The sequence below is a fragment of the Castor canadensis genome, chromosome 11 (genome assembly GCF_047511655.1).
Source record: "Castor canadensis chromosome 11, mCasCan1.hap1v2, whole genome shotgun sequence".
NCBI classification, from domain to species: domain Eukaryota; kingdom Metazoa; phylum Chordata; class Mammalia; order Rodentia; family Castoridae; genus Castor; species Castor canadensis.
The window spans coordinates 54,002,951-54,020,774 of record NC_133396.1 but is presented as its reverse complement, the minus strand read 5'-3'; the positions used below and the strand labels follow the sequence as shown (position 1 = coordinate 54,020,774).

Below are 17,824 nucleotides of genomic sequence, written 5' to 3'. Positions count from 1 at the left end.
GAGGAAGGAATAAATAAATGAAGCAGGCAGAGATCTAGTGAGATCTTCAACTGTGACCCGTGACCTAGAACAAGGGTGATATCTTGACCTGTTTAAAATTGGCACCTATCCCCCTCCCTTGCCCCAGTATACCTGAGCTCCTGATTCCCTTCACCTTGTTGTATATTAGATCCTTCACCTTGTAACATTCTTTTTTTTTCTTCTTTGCGGTACTGGGGTTTGAACTCAGGCCCTTGAGCTTGCTAGGCAGGTGCTCTACCACTTGAGCCACTCTGCAGACCTCAACTTCTAACATCCTGTGTACTTCACTTATTTAGTGTGTATATTCTCTGCACCCCCAGCCCATCCCACCTCATACTGGAACATGTGCCCCTTGAAGACTGAAGTTTTCCCCCACCTCTTTGGTTTATTGATATGTTCCAAATTCCTAGAAACAGTGCAGTGCCTGGCACTTGATATGTGCTCCATAAATGTTTATCAAATGAGTGAATGGATGGATGTGCCCAGACAGCACATAACTGATGCCATTTGTCCCTTGGAATCCTCCTGAGCACATGGTGTATTACTGGTGTCCAGCAAGCAGGGAAGATCCGCCTCCCCCGGGAGGTGCCTGCCCAGTCTGGCTGTCTGCCTCGACCCTGCATTGTGCCCTTGGCTTCCTTGGCCTTGAAATAGGACCACCCCAATAACTTCTGACAGCTCAGAGACAACAGAACTTTCTGGAGGGCCTCAAGGGCAGGCTAGAGAGGCTGACAGGTAGTAAATGGAGCTGTTTGCAGCCAAGGATTCTGAAGCCTGTGGTTGGACTGCATTCCTGCCCTGCCCCCATACTGGGTTCCCACCCTGTAGTCCGTGAGATGTGGAAAATGCCTGGTTGAGCAGTGGAGGGTGAATGCTAAATCCCTCCGTCTCTATTGTTTTGTCTTGCAAGTGGGCTCTCTGGCTTAGTCAGGGTGGTCATGGCTGTCTCCACACCTGGGAAAGCAGGAGGACAGCCTGCCAGTGTTTCCTGTGGCCCTCAGGGTAAAGTGCAGGCCTGAATTCTCAGCCCTGTGAGTCGTGCATACACTTGTGTACTTGACATTTCTATACAACTTACCCAAAACTAGATGCCCATGTTCCTCCCAAAGGTAAGAGCCACCCCCTGCTTTCCCCACTTCAGTAAATGGTAAATCTGTCTCGTAACTGCTTGGGTAAAACCCAAGCTGGGCTTTGTGGCTCACGCCTATAATCCTAATTATTCAGGAGGCAGAGATCCTGAGGATGACAGTTTGAGGCCAGCCCAGCAGGGAGGCAGGGAAGGAGGAAGAGTCCTCAAGATTCTACCTCAGCCAATAAAAGCTGGCCATGGTGGTGCGCCTGTTATCCCAGCTATGGGGGAGCATAAACAGGATGCTGTGGTCCAGGATGGCCCAGGAATAAATGAGAGACCCTATTAGAAAACTAGCTGAAGCAAAAAGGGCTGGGAGCACGGCTCAAGTGGTAGAGTGCCTGCCTAGCAAGTGCAGGACCCTGAATTTAAATCCCAGAACTATCAAAAAACCAAACCAAACCAAACAGAAAACCCTAAAACAGAAAGAAAACAAAACCAAAAAAGCCTCAAGATCCTTCACTCTTCTTTCTCTTTCTCATTCCAGATGTTGGGAAAACAGGTCGGCTTTTCCTAAAAAAATAGATTAAAAAAAAAATTCTACCTCTTCTTGCCACCCCCACCATTATCCTCTTGGTTGGTTCCAAAGTCACCATCTTGATGCCCCAGGACTACTGCAGTCATCTCCTAACTGCCCTGCCTTCCACAGTATGTTCTTTTTCAATGAAGAGTCTGTTGATGTCCCCCTTCTGCTTAGGATGTCCATGTGTCCCCATGTTGGAAGGGTAAAAGCTGAGGAAACTCCTGCCACAGCCCACAGGGTAATGAAGAATACTGTCTCTGTACTGAACATGTACAAGTCTTTTTCCTTCTCATCAGTCCCTAAACAAGACAGTATAATAACCATTTACATGATCTTTAGGTTATATTAGATATCATAAGTAATGCAGAGATATTTAAAGTGTACACAAATACTATATCATTTATATAAGGAACTTGAACATCTGTCAATTGGGGTACCTGCAGGGGATCCTGAATCTCCCACAGATATAAAATGACAACTATGTACATCAGATTCTGTACTGACTCTGGTTTCAGGCATCCACCTGTAGTCTTGGAATGCATTCTCGAGGTATAAGGCAGGATGACTGTTGTAGTTTGGTTTTGTGTGCTTCTTACAGGTGACCATTGTCAGAGTCTAAGGAACCCATCCAGTCTCTAAACCCAACCTCATTTCATCAGAGTAAGATGGACCTAGAGAAGTGAGGGACCCTGCCACAGTTTATAGGTGGCTGAGCTAATTTCCAGAGCCTCTGGCATTCAGAACTCCTGTTATTACCACTCCCGGCTGAATTATCCACTTGTGGCGGGGTGGTTTTCCCCCCGCTGCCATAGTCAGGAACAGCATGGTTCCCTGCTGGCATGGAAGATAGAGGTTTGTAATCCATGATGGCAGAATAAGTTGAGGGGACGGGGAGGTCCTTCTCAGGGATAAGTAGCAGCCCTTGTGGAAAATGGGGTGTTTGGAAGAAGGAAGGAAGAAAACATTAAAAAAAAAATAGTCCTGAGAATGGGCAAGAGGGTGGGGCGAAAGTTGTGTGACCATTATGAACACCTGGCTTGGGAACCTGAATAGAATTCTTAGCACATGGCCAAGTAGGAGCCAAGAAGGACGAGCTTCTGGGGGCCCAGCTGCAGGCTGCAAAGGGTGACCAGTGGGGCTGTTGGGCAGACTGATTCCTGCTGTCATCTCTGGGGAGAAGAGGTTTTGAAACACTTCCTGAGTTGGGGAGGAGGTGACATTTTGCCCCTTCCCTTCCTTCAGACTGCTGGTGTAGAGGGCTGGTTATGAACACACAGCTGTGTTTTTGCACCACACTCTGCCCCTCCCTACACCCGTCAGCCCCACAGGGCTCCCTCCCTGCCTCCCTCCGTCCCTCCCTGTCCTTCCTCCTGCTGCCTGGTGACTCACTTGGCTCTTGTGCAACAGCCCAGGCCCTTGCTCTCCGAGAACTGCTTTCCTCCGAGCCATAAACTCCCTCCTGATTTATGTCTTTTCATCTGGGTTAATTTTTTCCACATTTAGGTCTGGAGATTAGTGTGTGGCTCATTGCTGCAACCACCAAAACCCCAGTGCCTGACTTGGGTCTGGCACAGAGAAAGCAGACAGACAGACAGCCAAAGGCTAGTTTGGAGCTTCACCCTCAAGCCTGTCTGGCCTACAGCTGGTCCAGCCCCTCCAGCCTCCCTGCCTCCAAGACAGAGGCCCAGAAAAGAGGCAGTCCCCATTCACTGCTTTTCAGTTTCCTTTAAGGGACACATATCTTGCAATGATGTGAGAGGTAATTGACCCAAACCTGGGACTTCCCACTGAAGAAGCCATGTGTTGGAAAGTGACAGGCAGTTGTAGGGTATAGAAAAATGCTATCTCTGTGGCTTTAAAAGCTGTCACACGACAATGTGTGTGGTTTTTCTCTTTTTCTTATTGGAACAATAATATTACCTTTGTTGCTATGGTGTTGTTGTGGGGGTGGCTAATTGGATGCAGCCCTGATTCAGGCTCGTGTCTGGTGTCCATAGTGACTATCAGACGGCAGCCATGGGACTTGCTTCGATTTCCTTTCCTGGAGTGGGAAGCTGGCAGGGAATCACTTGATGGTGGCAATCTATGCCCTTCCTTCAAGGGACCACTGCGATGTGGTGGCACCCAAGTCAGAAATAAGACCCTGAAGCAGAGATTTAAGTTGGGGGAGCATATTCATGGCCATTTCCAAGACTGGATTACAGCCCAGACTCGCAGAGAACATGGTGTCCGGGAACTCTTTAAGAGGCTCCAGATAATAAGCACGAGAACATCCCTAGCAGGGAGAGGAAGCCCTGTGCCCGTGGCATCCTGGGACTGTGGATTGCCATGTAGCTGGTCACATGGGCCTGCTCTCCTGGTAGGTGCTGTCTTCCCATGGAGGTTATAGCATCCAGGGAGAGGTGTGTTTAAAATTTCTGGCTCAATATACCTACACACAGGTATACGGATGTCTCTCAACTCACAACGAGGTTAGTACTGAGAAACTCATCAAAAGTTGAAAATACCGTGGAGTTGAAAACGCATTGAGTACAATGAGGATGAGTAGGCTACATCCTCACCATCCTCCCTTGAGATCACCCTCTGACTGGGGATTTGACTGTGTGTCACCAGCCCAAGAAAAGATCAAAGTTTAAAATTCCCAAATGCAATTCTTACTGACTGCTTGTCACTTTCACACCATCATAAAGTAAAAAAAAAATTCATAGATCAGATCAATGTAAGACAAAGATTGTCTGTATATTTGTTAATTTTACACTTATCGAAGAGGTAGTATTTGCTCGGATCTGAAAAGCTGGTTTCCCTCCATGACCTATTGGTTCCCTTCTCCAGAGGCAAACAAGTTAAGTGGTTCCTTGCAGGGACTTCTCCAAGTGGTCTAGGCACTTACAAATATATGGGTCTTTTATTTTCCTTAGTTCAGATGTTAATTTTCTTTTCTTTTTTGCAGGACTGAGGTTTGAACTCAGGGCATTGCACTTGCTAGGCAGGTGCTCTACCGCTTGAGCCACACCCAAGGTATTAATTGAGCCTCCAGGTATTAATTTTTTAAATACCTCCATATTTCTGCACTTTGCTGCTGCTCTTTTTATATATTTTTTATTTTCATTTATTTAATTGGCAGTACTGGGGTTTGAACTCAGGGTTTTGTGCTTGCTAGGCAGGCACACTAACACTTGAACCACACCCCTGCTTTTATTTCTTGTAGGATCTCAGGGATGTTAGACAAGCACTTTATCACTGAGCTACATCCCTAGCCCAACTACTTCTGTTTTTAACTTGTAAAACATAATTTGAAGTTTAGTCATAAACTCCTCTTTATTGCCTTCCTGAATCCATTTCAAATCGGTTGTGTCTAATCTTTCTCTAGTATCTTTACCTGTTGCTGCTGTGAATAACCTTGTACATCTATCTTTACACACATGGGTGAGTGCTTCTGAAGGGTGAATTCCTGAGGCCAAAAGGCTAAATCCAGAGTATGTGTATTTGTAATTTTGATAGAAAGAGCCCAATTTCTTCCAGTGAGGCAGTTCTGGGAAACAACTCCACCAACAGCGTGCAGGGCACCTGTTTCTCCCCAGCCTCACCAACATAGTGTATTTTCAAGCTTTAAAAACTTCTGAAGGTAAAACTCAGTCTTTGCTTTCTGTTGAATCCTCCTCATATCTCCCTCACATTATTGCACCTCCCATGGATTCCTGAGAACCCTCCATCCTGTGGTCCTTCTGTAGGCTTTGTTGAGTCCTCTGCAGGCTGACAGTTGTTTGATACACTGTTTTCAATGTTTACATTTTCTACTTGTGATCATACCACCAGATTCTATTTCCTATACGTAGCTCCTCTTATCTTTTTCTACTTCCACCTCTCTAATCTCCATCTGCCCCCACCTCGCCCCTGCACCAGTCCTGTCTCTCACGTTATAGTGTCCATCCTGTTCATTCTTCTTCTCACAGTCCAGAGATTCAGTCTTTTCAGTGAAAATCCAGGCTCGGCCAAGTATCCTTGGACGCCATTCCTAGCTATGCCTCTTAGTACACATGCTCAAGAATGAATTCCAGAGTGGGATTGCGTGTGGTGGCAGCATTTCTCTCCTTCTAAGTGTTTCTAGTCAGGAGGCTGGGGTGGAGCCGGAGCCAAGAACGCTTGGAGAGATGCCCTAAGCTGGCACAGCCCAATAGGACTTTCTATGATGATAGAAACATTCTACATGTGCCTGGTGACACTGGGGTTTTGACTGGAGTCACTGAGGAACTGGGTTGGTAGTTTTATTTGATCTGAATTAACTTACATTTTAACAATTAACTTACATTTTAACAGCCATATGTACCCAGTGATTACCATATTGGACAGCACAGTTCTACCCTGTATGATTTTAGGATGCTGATCAGAGAATAAGTGTGAGAAGCAGAGTGCATCTGGCCTAAGTTTCCCTAAGCCCAAGACAACAGCAATTCTTCCTCAGGGTGTCTGAGCTCAGGGACCGATCTCATTTTGGAACTCATGTTTTTCCCCCTGTTGGGAACACAATTAGGTTTAGGCTGCCAGGTCCACCAAGGAGAACCCCATATTCCAACTTGGAATGTAGACTTCCCCCAAGGAATTTTTATATTTAGAAGTACCTTCACGGCAGGCACGAAGAGAGGCATTGTGGGCACAGGCAAATAAGACAACTGAGCCCTGTTTCAGTGGAGCATCTAGTACTGTTTACACACCTAAGTTAAATACAAATACACAAATTAAATGTAAAATCCCCATCTTAGGGCCCTTAGAACCTGTAGTGTTGTTTAAGGGGCAGTGTGTGAGCTGGTTTCCTATTGCAGCTGTAACAGAGGCCACGAGGTTAGTGTTAGAACTTGTTATAGTTCTAACATCTGCAGTCTGAAATGAGGCTTACGAGGCTAAACATTGCCAGGATTGGCTCTTTTCCCATCTTCTGGGGACTCCTTCCTTGGCTTGTGGCTCCCTATCACGTTGGTTTTTCGCCGTTTCCTCTTTGAACTTCTCATTTTTCTCTTAGAAGAACCCTTGTAATTGTATTTAGGGCTTATTTCAGATAATGCAGACCAACTCTTCATCTCAGTTTCCTTATCTTTTAACATGTCCTGTGAAAGCCCTTTTCTTTCTTTGTTCTTTTTTATTTACTTATTTTTTTGGCAGTACTAGGGTTTGAACTCAGGGCTTTGCACATGCTAGGCAGGTACTGTACTGCTTAAGCCATGCCACCAGCCCTTATTGCTCTGGTTATTTTTGAGGTAGGATCTTGCTTTTTGCCCAGGCTGGCCTGGTACATAATCCTCCTATTTATGATTCCTGCCCTAACTTGGAGACAGACGCATGCCACCACACCCAGCTTTTTCTGTTGAGATGGGGGTCTTGTGAACTTTTTGCTCTAACAGACCTCTAACCACAATTCTCCCAATCTCAGCTTCTTGAGTAGCTAGGATGACAGACATGAGACACTGTGCCTGGCCCCCCTTGGAAATCCTTTTTGTCATGTAAGGTAACTTGTGCAGGTTCTAGTTATTAAGATGTGAATATGTTTGGATGTCCATTTTCTAGCCAAATCCAAGAGTCCTTTCAGTACTTAAAGAAGAGCAAGCTTGTGCAAGAGAAGGTCATTAATCAATGGGTCATATCCTGGGTGCTTGGGTTTGGTGGACATGGGCAAAACTTGGCCCTTCATGTTGAAGAGCTGATGTTCTAAAACAGAGGACTTCAAACTTGCTGGGTGTCAGGATCACCTAGGGAATGCGGAAAACCTGCAAAGGCTGAGACTATGTCCCACTTCAGTGAGCCTGTGGGCCTGTGTGCACTTTATCAGCTCTCAGCAAAGTCAGAGAACTATTGCTCTTAAGTAGGATGGGGAGGGGGGTGATCTGCATGCCTGCTTGTGGGAGGTGAGGAAGTATGAAAGCCAGACTGCAGACAGGAAGACCTGGGGGAGGATCAGAGGAGGAGCCAGTGTCTGCAGTTGAGCAGCCACCTGAGCCACACCTGCAAGGTCAGAGCAGGTGTGGCTTCTCCCAAGAAGCAGGGCAAATGCTGGTAAGGGAGAGGCCTTACCAGCAGCTCTGAGGTAAGCTTGTACCATTTGGCGATAGGGAAGCCATTTGGGACCTGAAGGACTAGGGACAGGGAATTGATTGGATAAGAGGAATATTATCAGGAGTGACCTGCTAGTATTTACAGTGTTGACTGGAGGGAAGGCAGGATTCCCTATGTATTCCTGCAGTACTGTGGATGAAGGCCTGGACTGAGTGGTGGCAAGGACAATGGGAAAAGGAGATGGTCATGAGAGATTCAAGAGGAAATATAAGTGTGACAAAGGCGGAACAATCCATTAATACATATGAGCAGAGAGTGTTAGGTAGTCTTCTCCACCGGCACAGGACGAGGAGCTGGCATGCAGTGGTGAGTAAGATTACTGAGCTTCCTGATCTCATAAGCATACTTTGGGGTGGGGTGGCATGGCATGGCAGAGTTAGGCAATAATCAGACAGACACAAATAAACACAAAAAGAGGCATCAGCCAGTTGTAAGTTCTCTGGGGAGTTACATAGGCTCATGGAATTGGGAGTGACCGGGTAGGTTCTTTAGCTTAAATGCCTCTCTGAGAAGGTGACATTTAAGCTGATGTCTGGATGCCAAGAAGGAGCAGGCCATGGGAAGAGATAGGGGATCAGCACTCCAGGTAGAGATGATAGCAAATGCAAAGGTGTAAGGTAGGATTGAACTTGGCTTCATCCAAGGGACATCCAAGCACTGTCCAATGGAACTTTCTGCAGTGCTGAGAATATTCTATATATCCGCACAATCCAATGGGCCATCCCCTGGCCAGTGTGACCACTGAGCACTTGCAATGTGGCTATTAGGATAGAGCAATTGAATTTGCATTAATTTAAACTTCAGATAGTTGATGTGATCAGTGTCTACTTATGGGACAACACAGAGGTAGGGTGGCTGGAGGGGGAGAGGTTAAATGGCATAAGGTGAGGTAGACCTCATTGCATTGTGAATTAGGGTAGTTTGGACTCTTCTTTTTTTGGGGGTGTGAGGTGGTATTGGGGTTAGTGCTTGCTAGGCAGCTGTTCTACCACTTGAGTCATGGCCCATAGCCCTAGTTTGGATTGTTTTTCCTAAGGGTAACACAGAATCTTTGGATGATTTTAGCTAGAAAGTCAACACAATCTGATTAGTTTTTTTTGTGGGGCTACTGGGGAATTAAACTCATGACCTGTGCTTGCTAGGCAAGTGCTCTAATACTTGAGTCATGATCCCTGTCCTTTTGCTTTTAGTTTGTTTTTGAGATAGGGTCTCACACTAACTTTGCCTGGGCTGGCCTGGAACCACAGTTCTCCTAACTGGGATTGCAGGTGTTTGCCAACCATGTCCGACCTCTGATTAACTTTTTATAAGTTCACTCTAGCTGCTATGTTGAGAATGAATTGTAGGGGATAAAAAGTAGAAGCAGATCATTGTAATATTATAGAAGACTGTTGATGGTGACTTGGGAGTGGAGAGAAGAAATAGAGTGGATTGAGCATGAGTTTTAGAGACGGAACTGAAGGAAGTAAGAGATATTCAATGTGGAAGGTGAGAAGACTTGATGCTTCTAGACTTGGGTATAAAGAACAAGATGGTTGGTGGTGCCATTTATTAAAATGTGCTGCAGAGAGCACGTTTTGTTTTTGGAAGTGTGGAAAATGAGTTCTTTGTTGGGTTTGTTAGATTCATCTTAAACATCAGTGTAGGGAGAACAAGAAGCCAAATAGCCATGAGTCTAGAGAGCTAGGCAAGGTCAGGACTAGAGATGGGAACTTAGGGTCATCAGAAATAGAGGATGTATAAAGCTAGGAATCAGGGTCAGGTCACCAAAGAGAGTGAACAGATAGAGAAGGAGGAGAAAGCACTGTGACATTTAAGATGAGCTTAGGAAAAGGATCCAGAAAGGGAACTATGTGAGAAAACCTGTGAAATGCTGTGGAAGCCAAGAAAAGGAGTGAATGCTGAATGCTGTTGGCTGGCCAAAAATTGTAGAAGAGACAGGTGCCTTTGGAATTGGTGACAACATGAAGGTCATTGATGACATTGGGAAGAGTAGGCTTAGTGGAATGTGTAGGAGAGAATTAGAGGTAAGAAAGTAGAAGCCTGAACAGACTACTCATAACACATTTGCTGAAGTATTTTGCTGTTGAGAAGCAAAGGAATAGCCAGGGACTGGGGTCAAAGGCTATATTTATGATTTTTTTTTATGATAGGAGTTATATGCTGACAGGTGGAAATCAGATAGGCTGCCTTTGGTGGGAAGAGGACACTTCAGTCACTGTGATGGAAGGGAAGGCCCAGAATGTGGGCACTGATCCGTGGTTAGGATGAAGTTTGGGTGGTGGGTTGAGTTGCAATTACTACTGTTGGATGGCTCCCATGTTGTGAGTGAAGTGTAAGGCAAGGCAGTCATGGGAGAAATGAATAATTGTTTTGGAAAATGGAAAACAAACCAACTGGGAAACTGTAATAGGGTTGCTAGCTGGATTGGACTATGCTTCTCGAACTTGAATATGCAAACAAATCATGGGGGGTGGGTGTGTGTTAAAATGAAGATTATACATTCTTAACAAGCTCTGAGGTAGTGGTGATCCTGCCGGTCCATGGACCCCAGCTAGTCTGGGTGGGTAGCAAGACTCCACAGCAGTATAGGAAGCAGAGGAAGACACACAGTTTCCTAATAGGAGGTCCAAGATATGCCTCATTATTTGCCCAGTGAACTTACATTTAAGGTGGAGTAGCAAGTGTTTAGTGTCTTTGAGATGTGTGGCCATTCAAATCTTCTCAATGTCAGAGTTATCTGGAGAACTTAAACAAACAGCCAAACCAAACAAAACAGGGATGGTACATTTTAACTGTGACTGAGATTCTGAATCAATTGGTGTGGGGTGGACCCCAGGTACCCTATTTTTAGAAAACTCCTCTGGTGATTCTGATGTTTACTCAAGCCTAAGAAGCACCAATTTAAAATACCAGGTCATGGGGATGACTGTGGGAGTAGGCTGTCAAGATGGGGTGGAGGCAGGGTTGCCCTTAGGATGTGTGGGCTTCTGTTTATTTAAAAAACTTGAGTCACTTGAAATTAGCCTGCCAAGGTCATTCTGACTACTTAATCTTTCATAGATCCACCAAAGAAATACCATGTCAATTAGCAGGAGCAATCAGGCTGTACTTCTAGAACCATTACACATCCTCAGATGACTCCACAGTACACAGCACAGAGTTCCTTGGGACAACTACTTTATGCATGGGACCCATAAGGGGAAGGGATTGTTCAGATGGTTCTGTCAGTCCCAGATCCCTTAGGAAAAAAAAATCAAAGAAAGCCATTAGTGGGTGGGACATCTGGAGCCATGCAAACTGGTTAGAAGTCAAGGATACATAGAAGAACAAGAAGACTTAAAAAATGGAGAGCCCGACTTATAAGATGGACTCCCTAATCTTATCATCCAGTTGCCAAAACTCGTGACAGGGTTGAAGTCAGGAGCTAAAGCATCTCTCCAGGAAACTAGAGGGAGAGGCTGAGAGAGTCAGCATGACTATACACAAGGAATTGTGGTAAGTCTGCTGACCCTTGGTTTCAAGTGGTAGCAGCTCAAGTCAAAATGACTCAGGAGCAGCAACAAAAAAGTATGAGGCAAAAGGTTTTATTGGCCTCCATCAGCAAAAAGCCCAAAGGTGTGTGGCTGTATGGTTGGCCCCTTCTAAATGTGTGTTAAATACCCTCACAGATGGATCAAGTTCCCCAGTGATCCTTGCCTCCTGGTGTTCACTCCTTTATTTAATACCCTCTCCTTCAATGTGGCCAGGAGTTGGTGACCTGCTTCTAACTATAGAAGTGATGGGATGTCACTTCTGAGAATAGATTACAAAATAACTATGGCTTCTGCCTTGTCCCCCATCTTGCCTTCTTGCTGGCTGGTTCTGAGGGAAGCTAGTTGCTATGTTATGAGCTGTCCTAGGGAGAGGCTCATGTGACAAGGAACTATTGCCAAGACAACTGACAAGGACGTGAGGTCTGCAAACAACCAGTGAATGGACTTGGAAACAGATTCTCCCCTAGTGGAGCCTTGAGGTGACTGTAGCCCTGGCCACCATCTTGGTTGCAGTCTCTGGAGGCACTTTGAGTAGGCTCAGGGTCTAAGGAAGCCGGGCCCAGATATCTGATCCCTGGGAACTTAGAGGGAAATGATTGTTATTTTAAGCCACTAAATTTTAGGCTAATTTGCTATGTAGCAAAAAATCACTAATAGAAGAGTCTCAAAAGGCAATGTCATCAGAAGTCTTCATCTTTTCACTTTGCTTTCCTTTGTATTGGTTCATTTTCTGGCTTAGCAACCTTTTCAGAAAGATTCTATGAAGTTATCAGTAGTTTTAAAGATGAAATAAAGAAAGAAAGAAGAAAAAAAACCAAGGAAGTCACTAGGCAGATTTCAAATGGAACCTGAAGTGGCATAGTTGGGAGGTGGGATCAACCCCATCCTCAACCCACGGGATGAGAAAGAAGCAAGAGTATTTGTTACCTAAAGGTAATTGGCAAGATATGTCAGTGATAGAATCCTTGATGCTCACCTGGATGGGATGTGAGAGATCTGGTCCAGCTCTCAGGCAGGCAGGGAAGCAGAATGGTTAGTGTCACAGAGTAGATGGACACATCTCAAGGCATGAAGGCAGAAGATACAAAGATACCAGTAGGAATAAGGGCTGAGACAAGGAAGTGGTGTCCAGCGTCTAATTGGATGTGAGAATTGCTTGGGTCTGAATCCTTGCAAAGATGTGAGGTAGGGAGAAAGATGGCGAGGAAACCAAGGCAGGCAGATATAAACTGTCTTTTTGAGTATCTGGCAATAAGCTTTTGATCACCTGTGTTAAGTAGGGCACAAGGCTGCAGGTTGGGCTAGAAATACCATGAAATCAAACACAAAAAGTCAAGGTTTTAAGAAACCATATACATTGCTCATTTCAAGTCTCTGTTAAACCTAAATAACTCCAAGTCTTCTTTTAACCAAGAGTTTCCATTTCCTTCTGAGCCTTTATAGAACTCTTAATAAGGAGGGGAACAGATGAGTTTGAGCCTCTACTTTTCTGCTCTCTTTCCATTCCTCGTCTCCTATGTAGGTGCTATGGAGCTGGACTAAGAGGCTACCACATTCCTTTGAATCAGTAGAAGCCAAGAGAGGCCTGGCCCTTCCCTGTCCCGGTTATATCCCTTTAGGAAGGAGATGGGGGCTGATGAAGTCTGCAGAGAGTTTGGGAGAAAATTAACTAGTAGAGTGGACTCAGTTGGCTCACTGAGATGGTACACTCAGGGTGACTAACCTTCCAAAGTTGCAGAGCACCCAACTTCCTTTTCACAATGAAAAGTTGTGAACATACATGCCTTGGCATTGTTGTAACTGGCTACATCCCACCTGCAATGAGTCTCTTTCTTATTATATTGGCTATCTCCTTCTATTGTATTGGGTGTCTCTAAAAATAATAGCAATAACATATCAGAGTAGGAATAAAGAAACTCAATTAATCCCTCACTTTCAGCATCCTCAGTGCAGTGGTAGGAAGCAGACTTCTGCCAAAGCTACCCGCGCAGTGGAGAGATTACTCTCCCATCACTTAGCAGTGTGACCATGTTTAAACCTTTCACTGGCCAGAAAGATTTGCAAAGTTCCTGCCTGCATGGACTACAGCCAGCTGCAGGCAAAGGTGTCAACTTCAGCATTTATGGTGGAAGCCTGGCAGGACCATGTGGAACCTGTTCTGGAGCTCTACCCCAATGCACCCCAGATCTGCAGGGGGCTGGTGGAGCAAGTGCTGTTTGGTAAACAAAGGTGTGGTAGAGGGAGGAGTGACATGGGTGTGCACTCTCTGATGACTCACATGCTGCATTCTCTGAGATTGATCATCAAATCCTGCCCTTGCATTTCACAAGATGAGCTGGGACTTAGGGAAGGTCCTGGATCTGGTATGAGGAGAGCCAGGCTTTGGGTGTGCACCTCTCACCTCCATGGCCACCAGTCTGCCACTCAGTTCACTGACTTTGATTGTCTATATTCAGAAGCTGGTGTCTGGCACTGGGGATGGGTGTGGCTCCCACAGCCCTGAGCTGATCTCCCTATCTCCTGTTACACTTGTCATACCTGTTCTGAGGCACAATCTCACCTTGTTCTCTTCTTCCACCATGTCAGTCACTGGGACAAGAAGGCCTGGCCCACTGTTGGCAAGCAAAGGCTCCTTTTATGATTGGTTCCTGGACCACTAGTCCCATCCCACCATCTTGTGTCTTGTTAAATTTTTCCATGTGGTAAGTGCAGAGAAAATATTTGGGCAGAGGAAGTCACTAAAGGCAATCACACCTACTGTGGTGGGTTTAGAAGACTCTTTTAGTATCAGTCAAAGATGCCATCTCCTGCTTTCCTAGCCAGGTCAGTCCTGGGGGATGCCTAGGTAGTTTCCCAACCCCGTGTATCCTGCACAGCCACCCTCAAGAGTTCCCTAGGAACCAAGACAGGAATGTCCCAAGTTTGAGGCAAGGTAACAAGTTTGAGGTTAGCCTAGAAGCCTAGAAGTCTAGAAGCAAGACCCAGTTTCAAAAAACCAAAAAAAAAAAGAAATTCGAAGAAAGAAAAACAACATATGGTGGATGGAGGCAGCCATTGTCCCAGGAGTCTGGTGGCACCCCAGTCCCTCAGGCAAAACAGGTTCCAGGGTACACTTTGTACCCTCCCCTCTTACCTGACTCAAGGGCCAAGTGTGTTCCCAGTGTGCTTGCCTGAAGACTCAAATGAAGATATACTTCAAATGAGTTTTTGCAGTTCTGAGGCCATGGAGGATGAAGCAGTCTGTAAGGGTGACTCAGAGCTCAGGCAGGTCACGATATGCACCTGTGTCCCATAAGCACCTCATCTGTTTGATAAACCCATTGTCTTCTACTTGACCTGGTGTTTGGAGGCGAGCTGTGTGCCCTGGGTGCTGTCCTTGGTACTACCTTTCCTTTTCACACTGAGAACGTCGTTGTGTGTGAGGTCTGAGCAACCCCAGATGGGAGGACATTGCTTCTGCTCTACCTTCTTCCTCCCGTTCAGTTCAGAAAGTATTTATCACTGGGCATGGAAACTCACACCTGTAGTCCCAGCTGCTTGGGAGGCTGAGGCAGAAGGATCCTGTGAGCTTAGCAGTTCAAGGCCAGCCTGGGCAACACAGAAAGAACCCATCTCAAAGAAACAAACAAAAACAAACCCACCAAAGCAATCTTCAGAAATTATTTATTGAGTGACCTCCTGAATGAGCTGCAGAAATGACAGTGACCCTAGCTATTGCCATTGTAGCTTGCAGACTTGGGGGAGGCAGGTAACTGCAAGCAGGTAGGAAATTGGTACCTGGAATAAGCATGCTTAGAATATTATGGAGGCTCAGAGATGGGCTTCCCAGAGGAGGAGTTATTTGTCCCTAAAAAAGGAGTAGGATTTCCAGAGGCTAGAGAGAGAAGACAACCCGGGCCTGGGGATTTGCAGGAGCACAGGCACAGAATGTCAAAGGAACATGTAGCATCCACTGGTGCTGGAACTCGGGGCCTTGAACATGCCAGGCTAGTGATCTACCACTGAGCCTTTGTTGGATCCCCTCCCCCCAGTGGTAGTAGGGTTTGAATTCAGTACTCAGGGCCTTGCGCCTGCTAGGCAGGTGCTCTACCACTTGAGCCACACCCCTCAGACCTTTTTGCTATAGATATTTTTCGAATAGGGTCTCACATCCCAGTCAGGCTTGACTGGGCCAAAGGATCCTCCTTTTTATGCTTCCTATGTAGCTTGTATGGCAGGTGTGTACCACCAGGACTGTTTTTTATTGATTGAGATAGGAGTCTCACAAATTTTTGCCCCAGTTGAGCCTCAGGATCTCAGCCTCTGAGGTAGCTACATGAACCATGGCACACAGCCCTTGCTTTTTGGGGGCACTGGGGTTTGAACTCATGCTCACTAGACAGACACTCTACCACTTGAGCCTCTCTACCAGCCCCTTGTTTTTGACTTAGAAAATGTCCTGGCTGAGATGTAGAGCTGGAGTGAGAGGATGAGGGAAGAAAGGAAAAGTTGAAGACTCTGACGGGATCCTTCCTATTGCAAATTTTAGAAAAGTAGCTCAATATGGTTTGAGCCATATTGGAATTTACTATAGGATCCACAGACAACATGGCTATTCTACATCCATTAAGAGAGTTGCTTTTTTCATAAAGTTCCAAGATTAAGTCCCACTGAATTGGGCTGCCATTCGGAACTAGGTACTGTAGCCAGAAGGATGGAATGTGCTAAGGGGCTGGGTGATGAGTCTTAGCCCTGAGTCTGGTGGTTGGGTGGTGTTGCCCACTCAGAGAATCGAAAGGTCCTGACAGCCCATCATTCTTGTAAGAGGGTTACTGGTGGCTAAGCAGACAAAAGCAACAAGCTGACCACAGGATCAGCAGAAGATTACAGCTCCTGGATGGACTTGGAGTTGTGTTTTGAAGGCCTTGCAGGGTCTGTCACAGGTTGTGGAAATGGACACCTTCCTGGCATAGAAGAGGGGTTTTGAGAAGAAGAATGACTAGTCAGGGAAAACTTGGAGAAATTCTGGCTGTTGAACAGGCAGGACTTGGGAAGTGGTTGATGACAGGGAACTTGATGAGTGGGAAAATCAAAATCCAAGTTTTGGTTTGGGCTTCTTGGGGCTGTAGGTGAGGACTATATGGCAGGAAGAGGTTGGGGCCAATAGAATTTGGTTTTGGACCTGTGTCAATGGCCTGTGATTCTTAGACTAAATATAGCCTATGAGGCAGTCAGGTCTTTGTGCAGACTTGAGGATGAGATATCCAGCTGCCATTGAGGGTGCAGATGGGGACCTGCAAGAAATGCAGGACAGGGGGCGGAGCCTCCAGAACACAATGGGGATGAGGATGAGGACAATGAGGATAAGCAGGAGGGGGAGGGAGGAAGGGACTTCAGAAAATTTCTAGTTCTGAAGATGAAGGGAAAGTGAGAAAAACAGGCTGGTATGTGCAGAGGAATCGCTGGGATGCATGGGGAAAGGTGTCAAAAACAGTGAGAACACTGGTTCGATTTGTCAGAGTCATCGAACTGTACACTCAAAGGATGCATTGCAATGTATATAAATTCCACCCATAGAATCCTGACTTAAAACAATCTTCACAGAAGCATAATAGCAACAAAATGGAAATTACCCAATCATCCTCAAGCAACATAATGAATAAATAAATTGTGCTGTACTCACACAATGAGATCTTATTCAGTGAAGAAAACTGAAAAACCAAAGCACTAGAGGCAGATACAGCCACACAGGTCAAACTTGTAGAGTATTTAGAGAAAGAAGCAAAACTCCAAAAAATACTTATCCCAGTATGGCTAAATTAATAAAAAGTTCAAAAACATGCACAATTTAAAAAAAAATCTGTGCCTAAGGATATACATATAAAAAGTAAAAAGTTTTTTTTTTTTAAAAAAGCAAGAAAGTGATTTTTAGAAAAGTCAGGCTAGCATTTGCTTCTGGGATAAAGAGGGGAAAGATCAGGAGGGGACAATGAATGGCTTCATGGTGTTTATAATTATTATACTACACCTTTATATTTTATGCCATTTTGAGATATATATTATATTGCCTAATAATATTTTTTTAAAAAACACCAGGAGATACTAATATGTATTGACAGCTTCTTATGTGGTAAGTGTGATTCTTCATTTTTTGGCACTTTCACTCTCCAACAGTCCTTTATTACTGTTGTCATCCTTAATGCATGAGGAAACTGAAGCACAGAGATGTGAAGTAGTTTGCTCAAAGTCACACAGCCAGAGACTAGTACAGTTGGAATTGAACCCAGGTGGAATGGCTCCAGAGCCCCTGCTTTTAATCACGGTGTAAGATTGAGAAGATCTTATAGGTGATCTTAGAGGACATACCAGTTGAGTGGTGAGGGGTCAGTCATATCAACAGAAACAGAAATGAGGAAGAGTAAGGCATGTGAAGAGGGTTAAAATGAGAGAAGGCAAACTGCACCTCCCTCTGTCCAGATGGTCTTACAAAGCCCTTTAACTTGCTGTTTTATTGGATTCTGTTTTTACTGA

General features: G+C 45.3%; 1 protein-coding gene across 7 annotated transcripts in view; it reads left to right on the top strand.

Moving 5' to 3' along the window:
- Positions 1–17,824, top strand: part of Gas7 (growth arrest specific 7) — a 227,357-nt gene that overhangs the window by 58,758 nt on the left and 150,775 nt on the right. Inside the window, exon 1 of one of the 7 annotated variants that reach the window (XM_074046809.1) lies at positions 7,630–7,749. The exons of 2 other annotated variants lie outside the window; for them this stretch is intronic. Coding sequence is in view for 2 of the 5 variants with exons in the window: in XM_074046810.1 (XP_073902911.1) it covers positions 8,315–8,364 (50 nt within the window). In the remaining 3 variants the exon portion in view is untranslated. Of the gene's footprint in view, positions 1–7,629; positions 7,750–7,773; positions 8,085–8,284; positions 8,365–17,824 lie in introns of those variants that run through there. 4 more of the 7 variants (XM_074046818.1, XM_074046815.1, XM_074046810.1 and 1 more) reach the window with 4 other exon arrangements.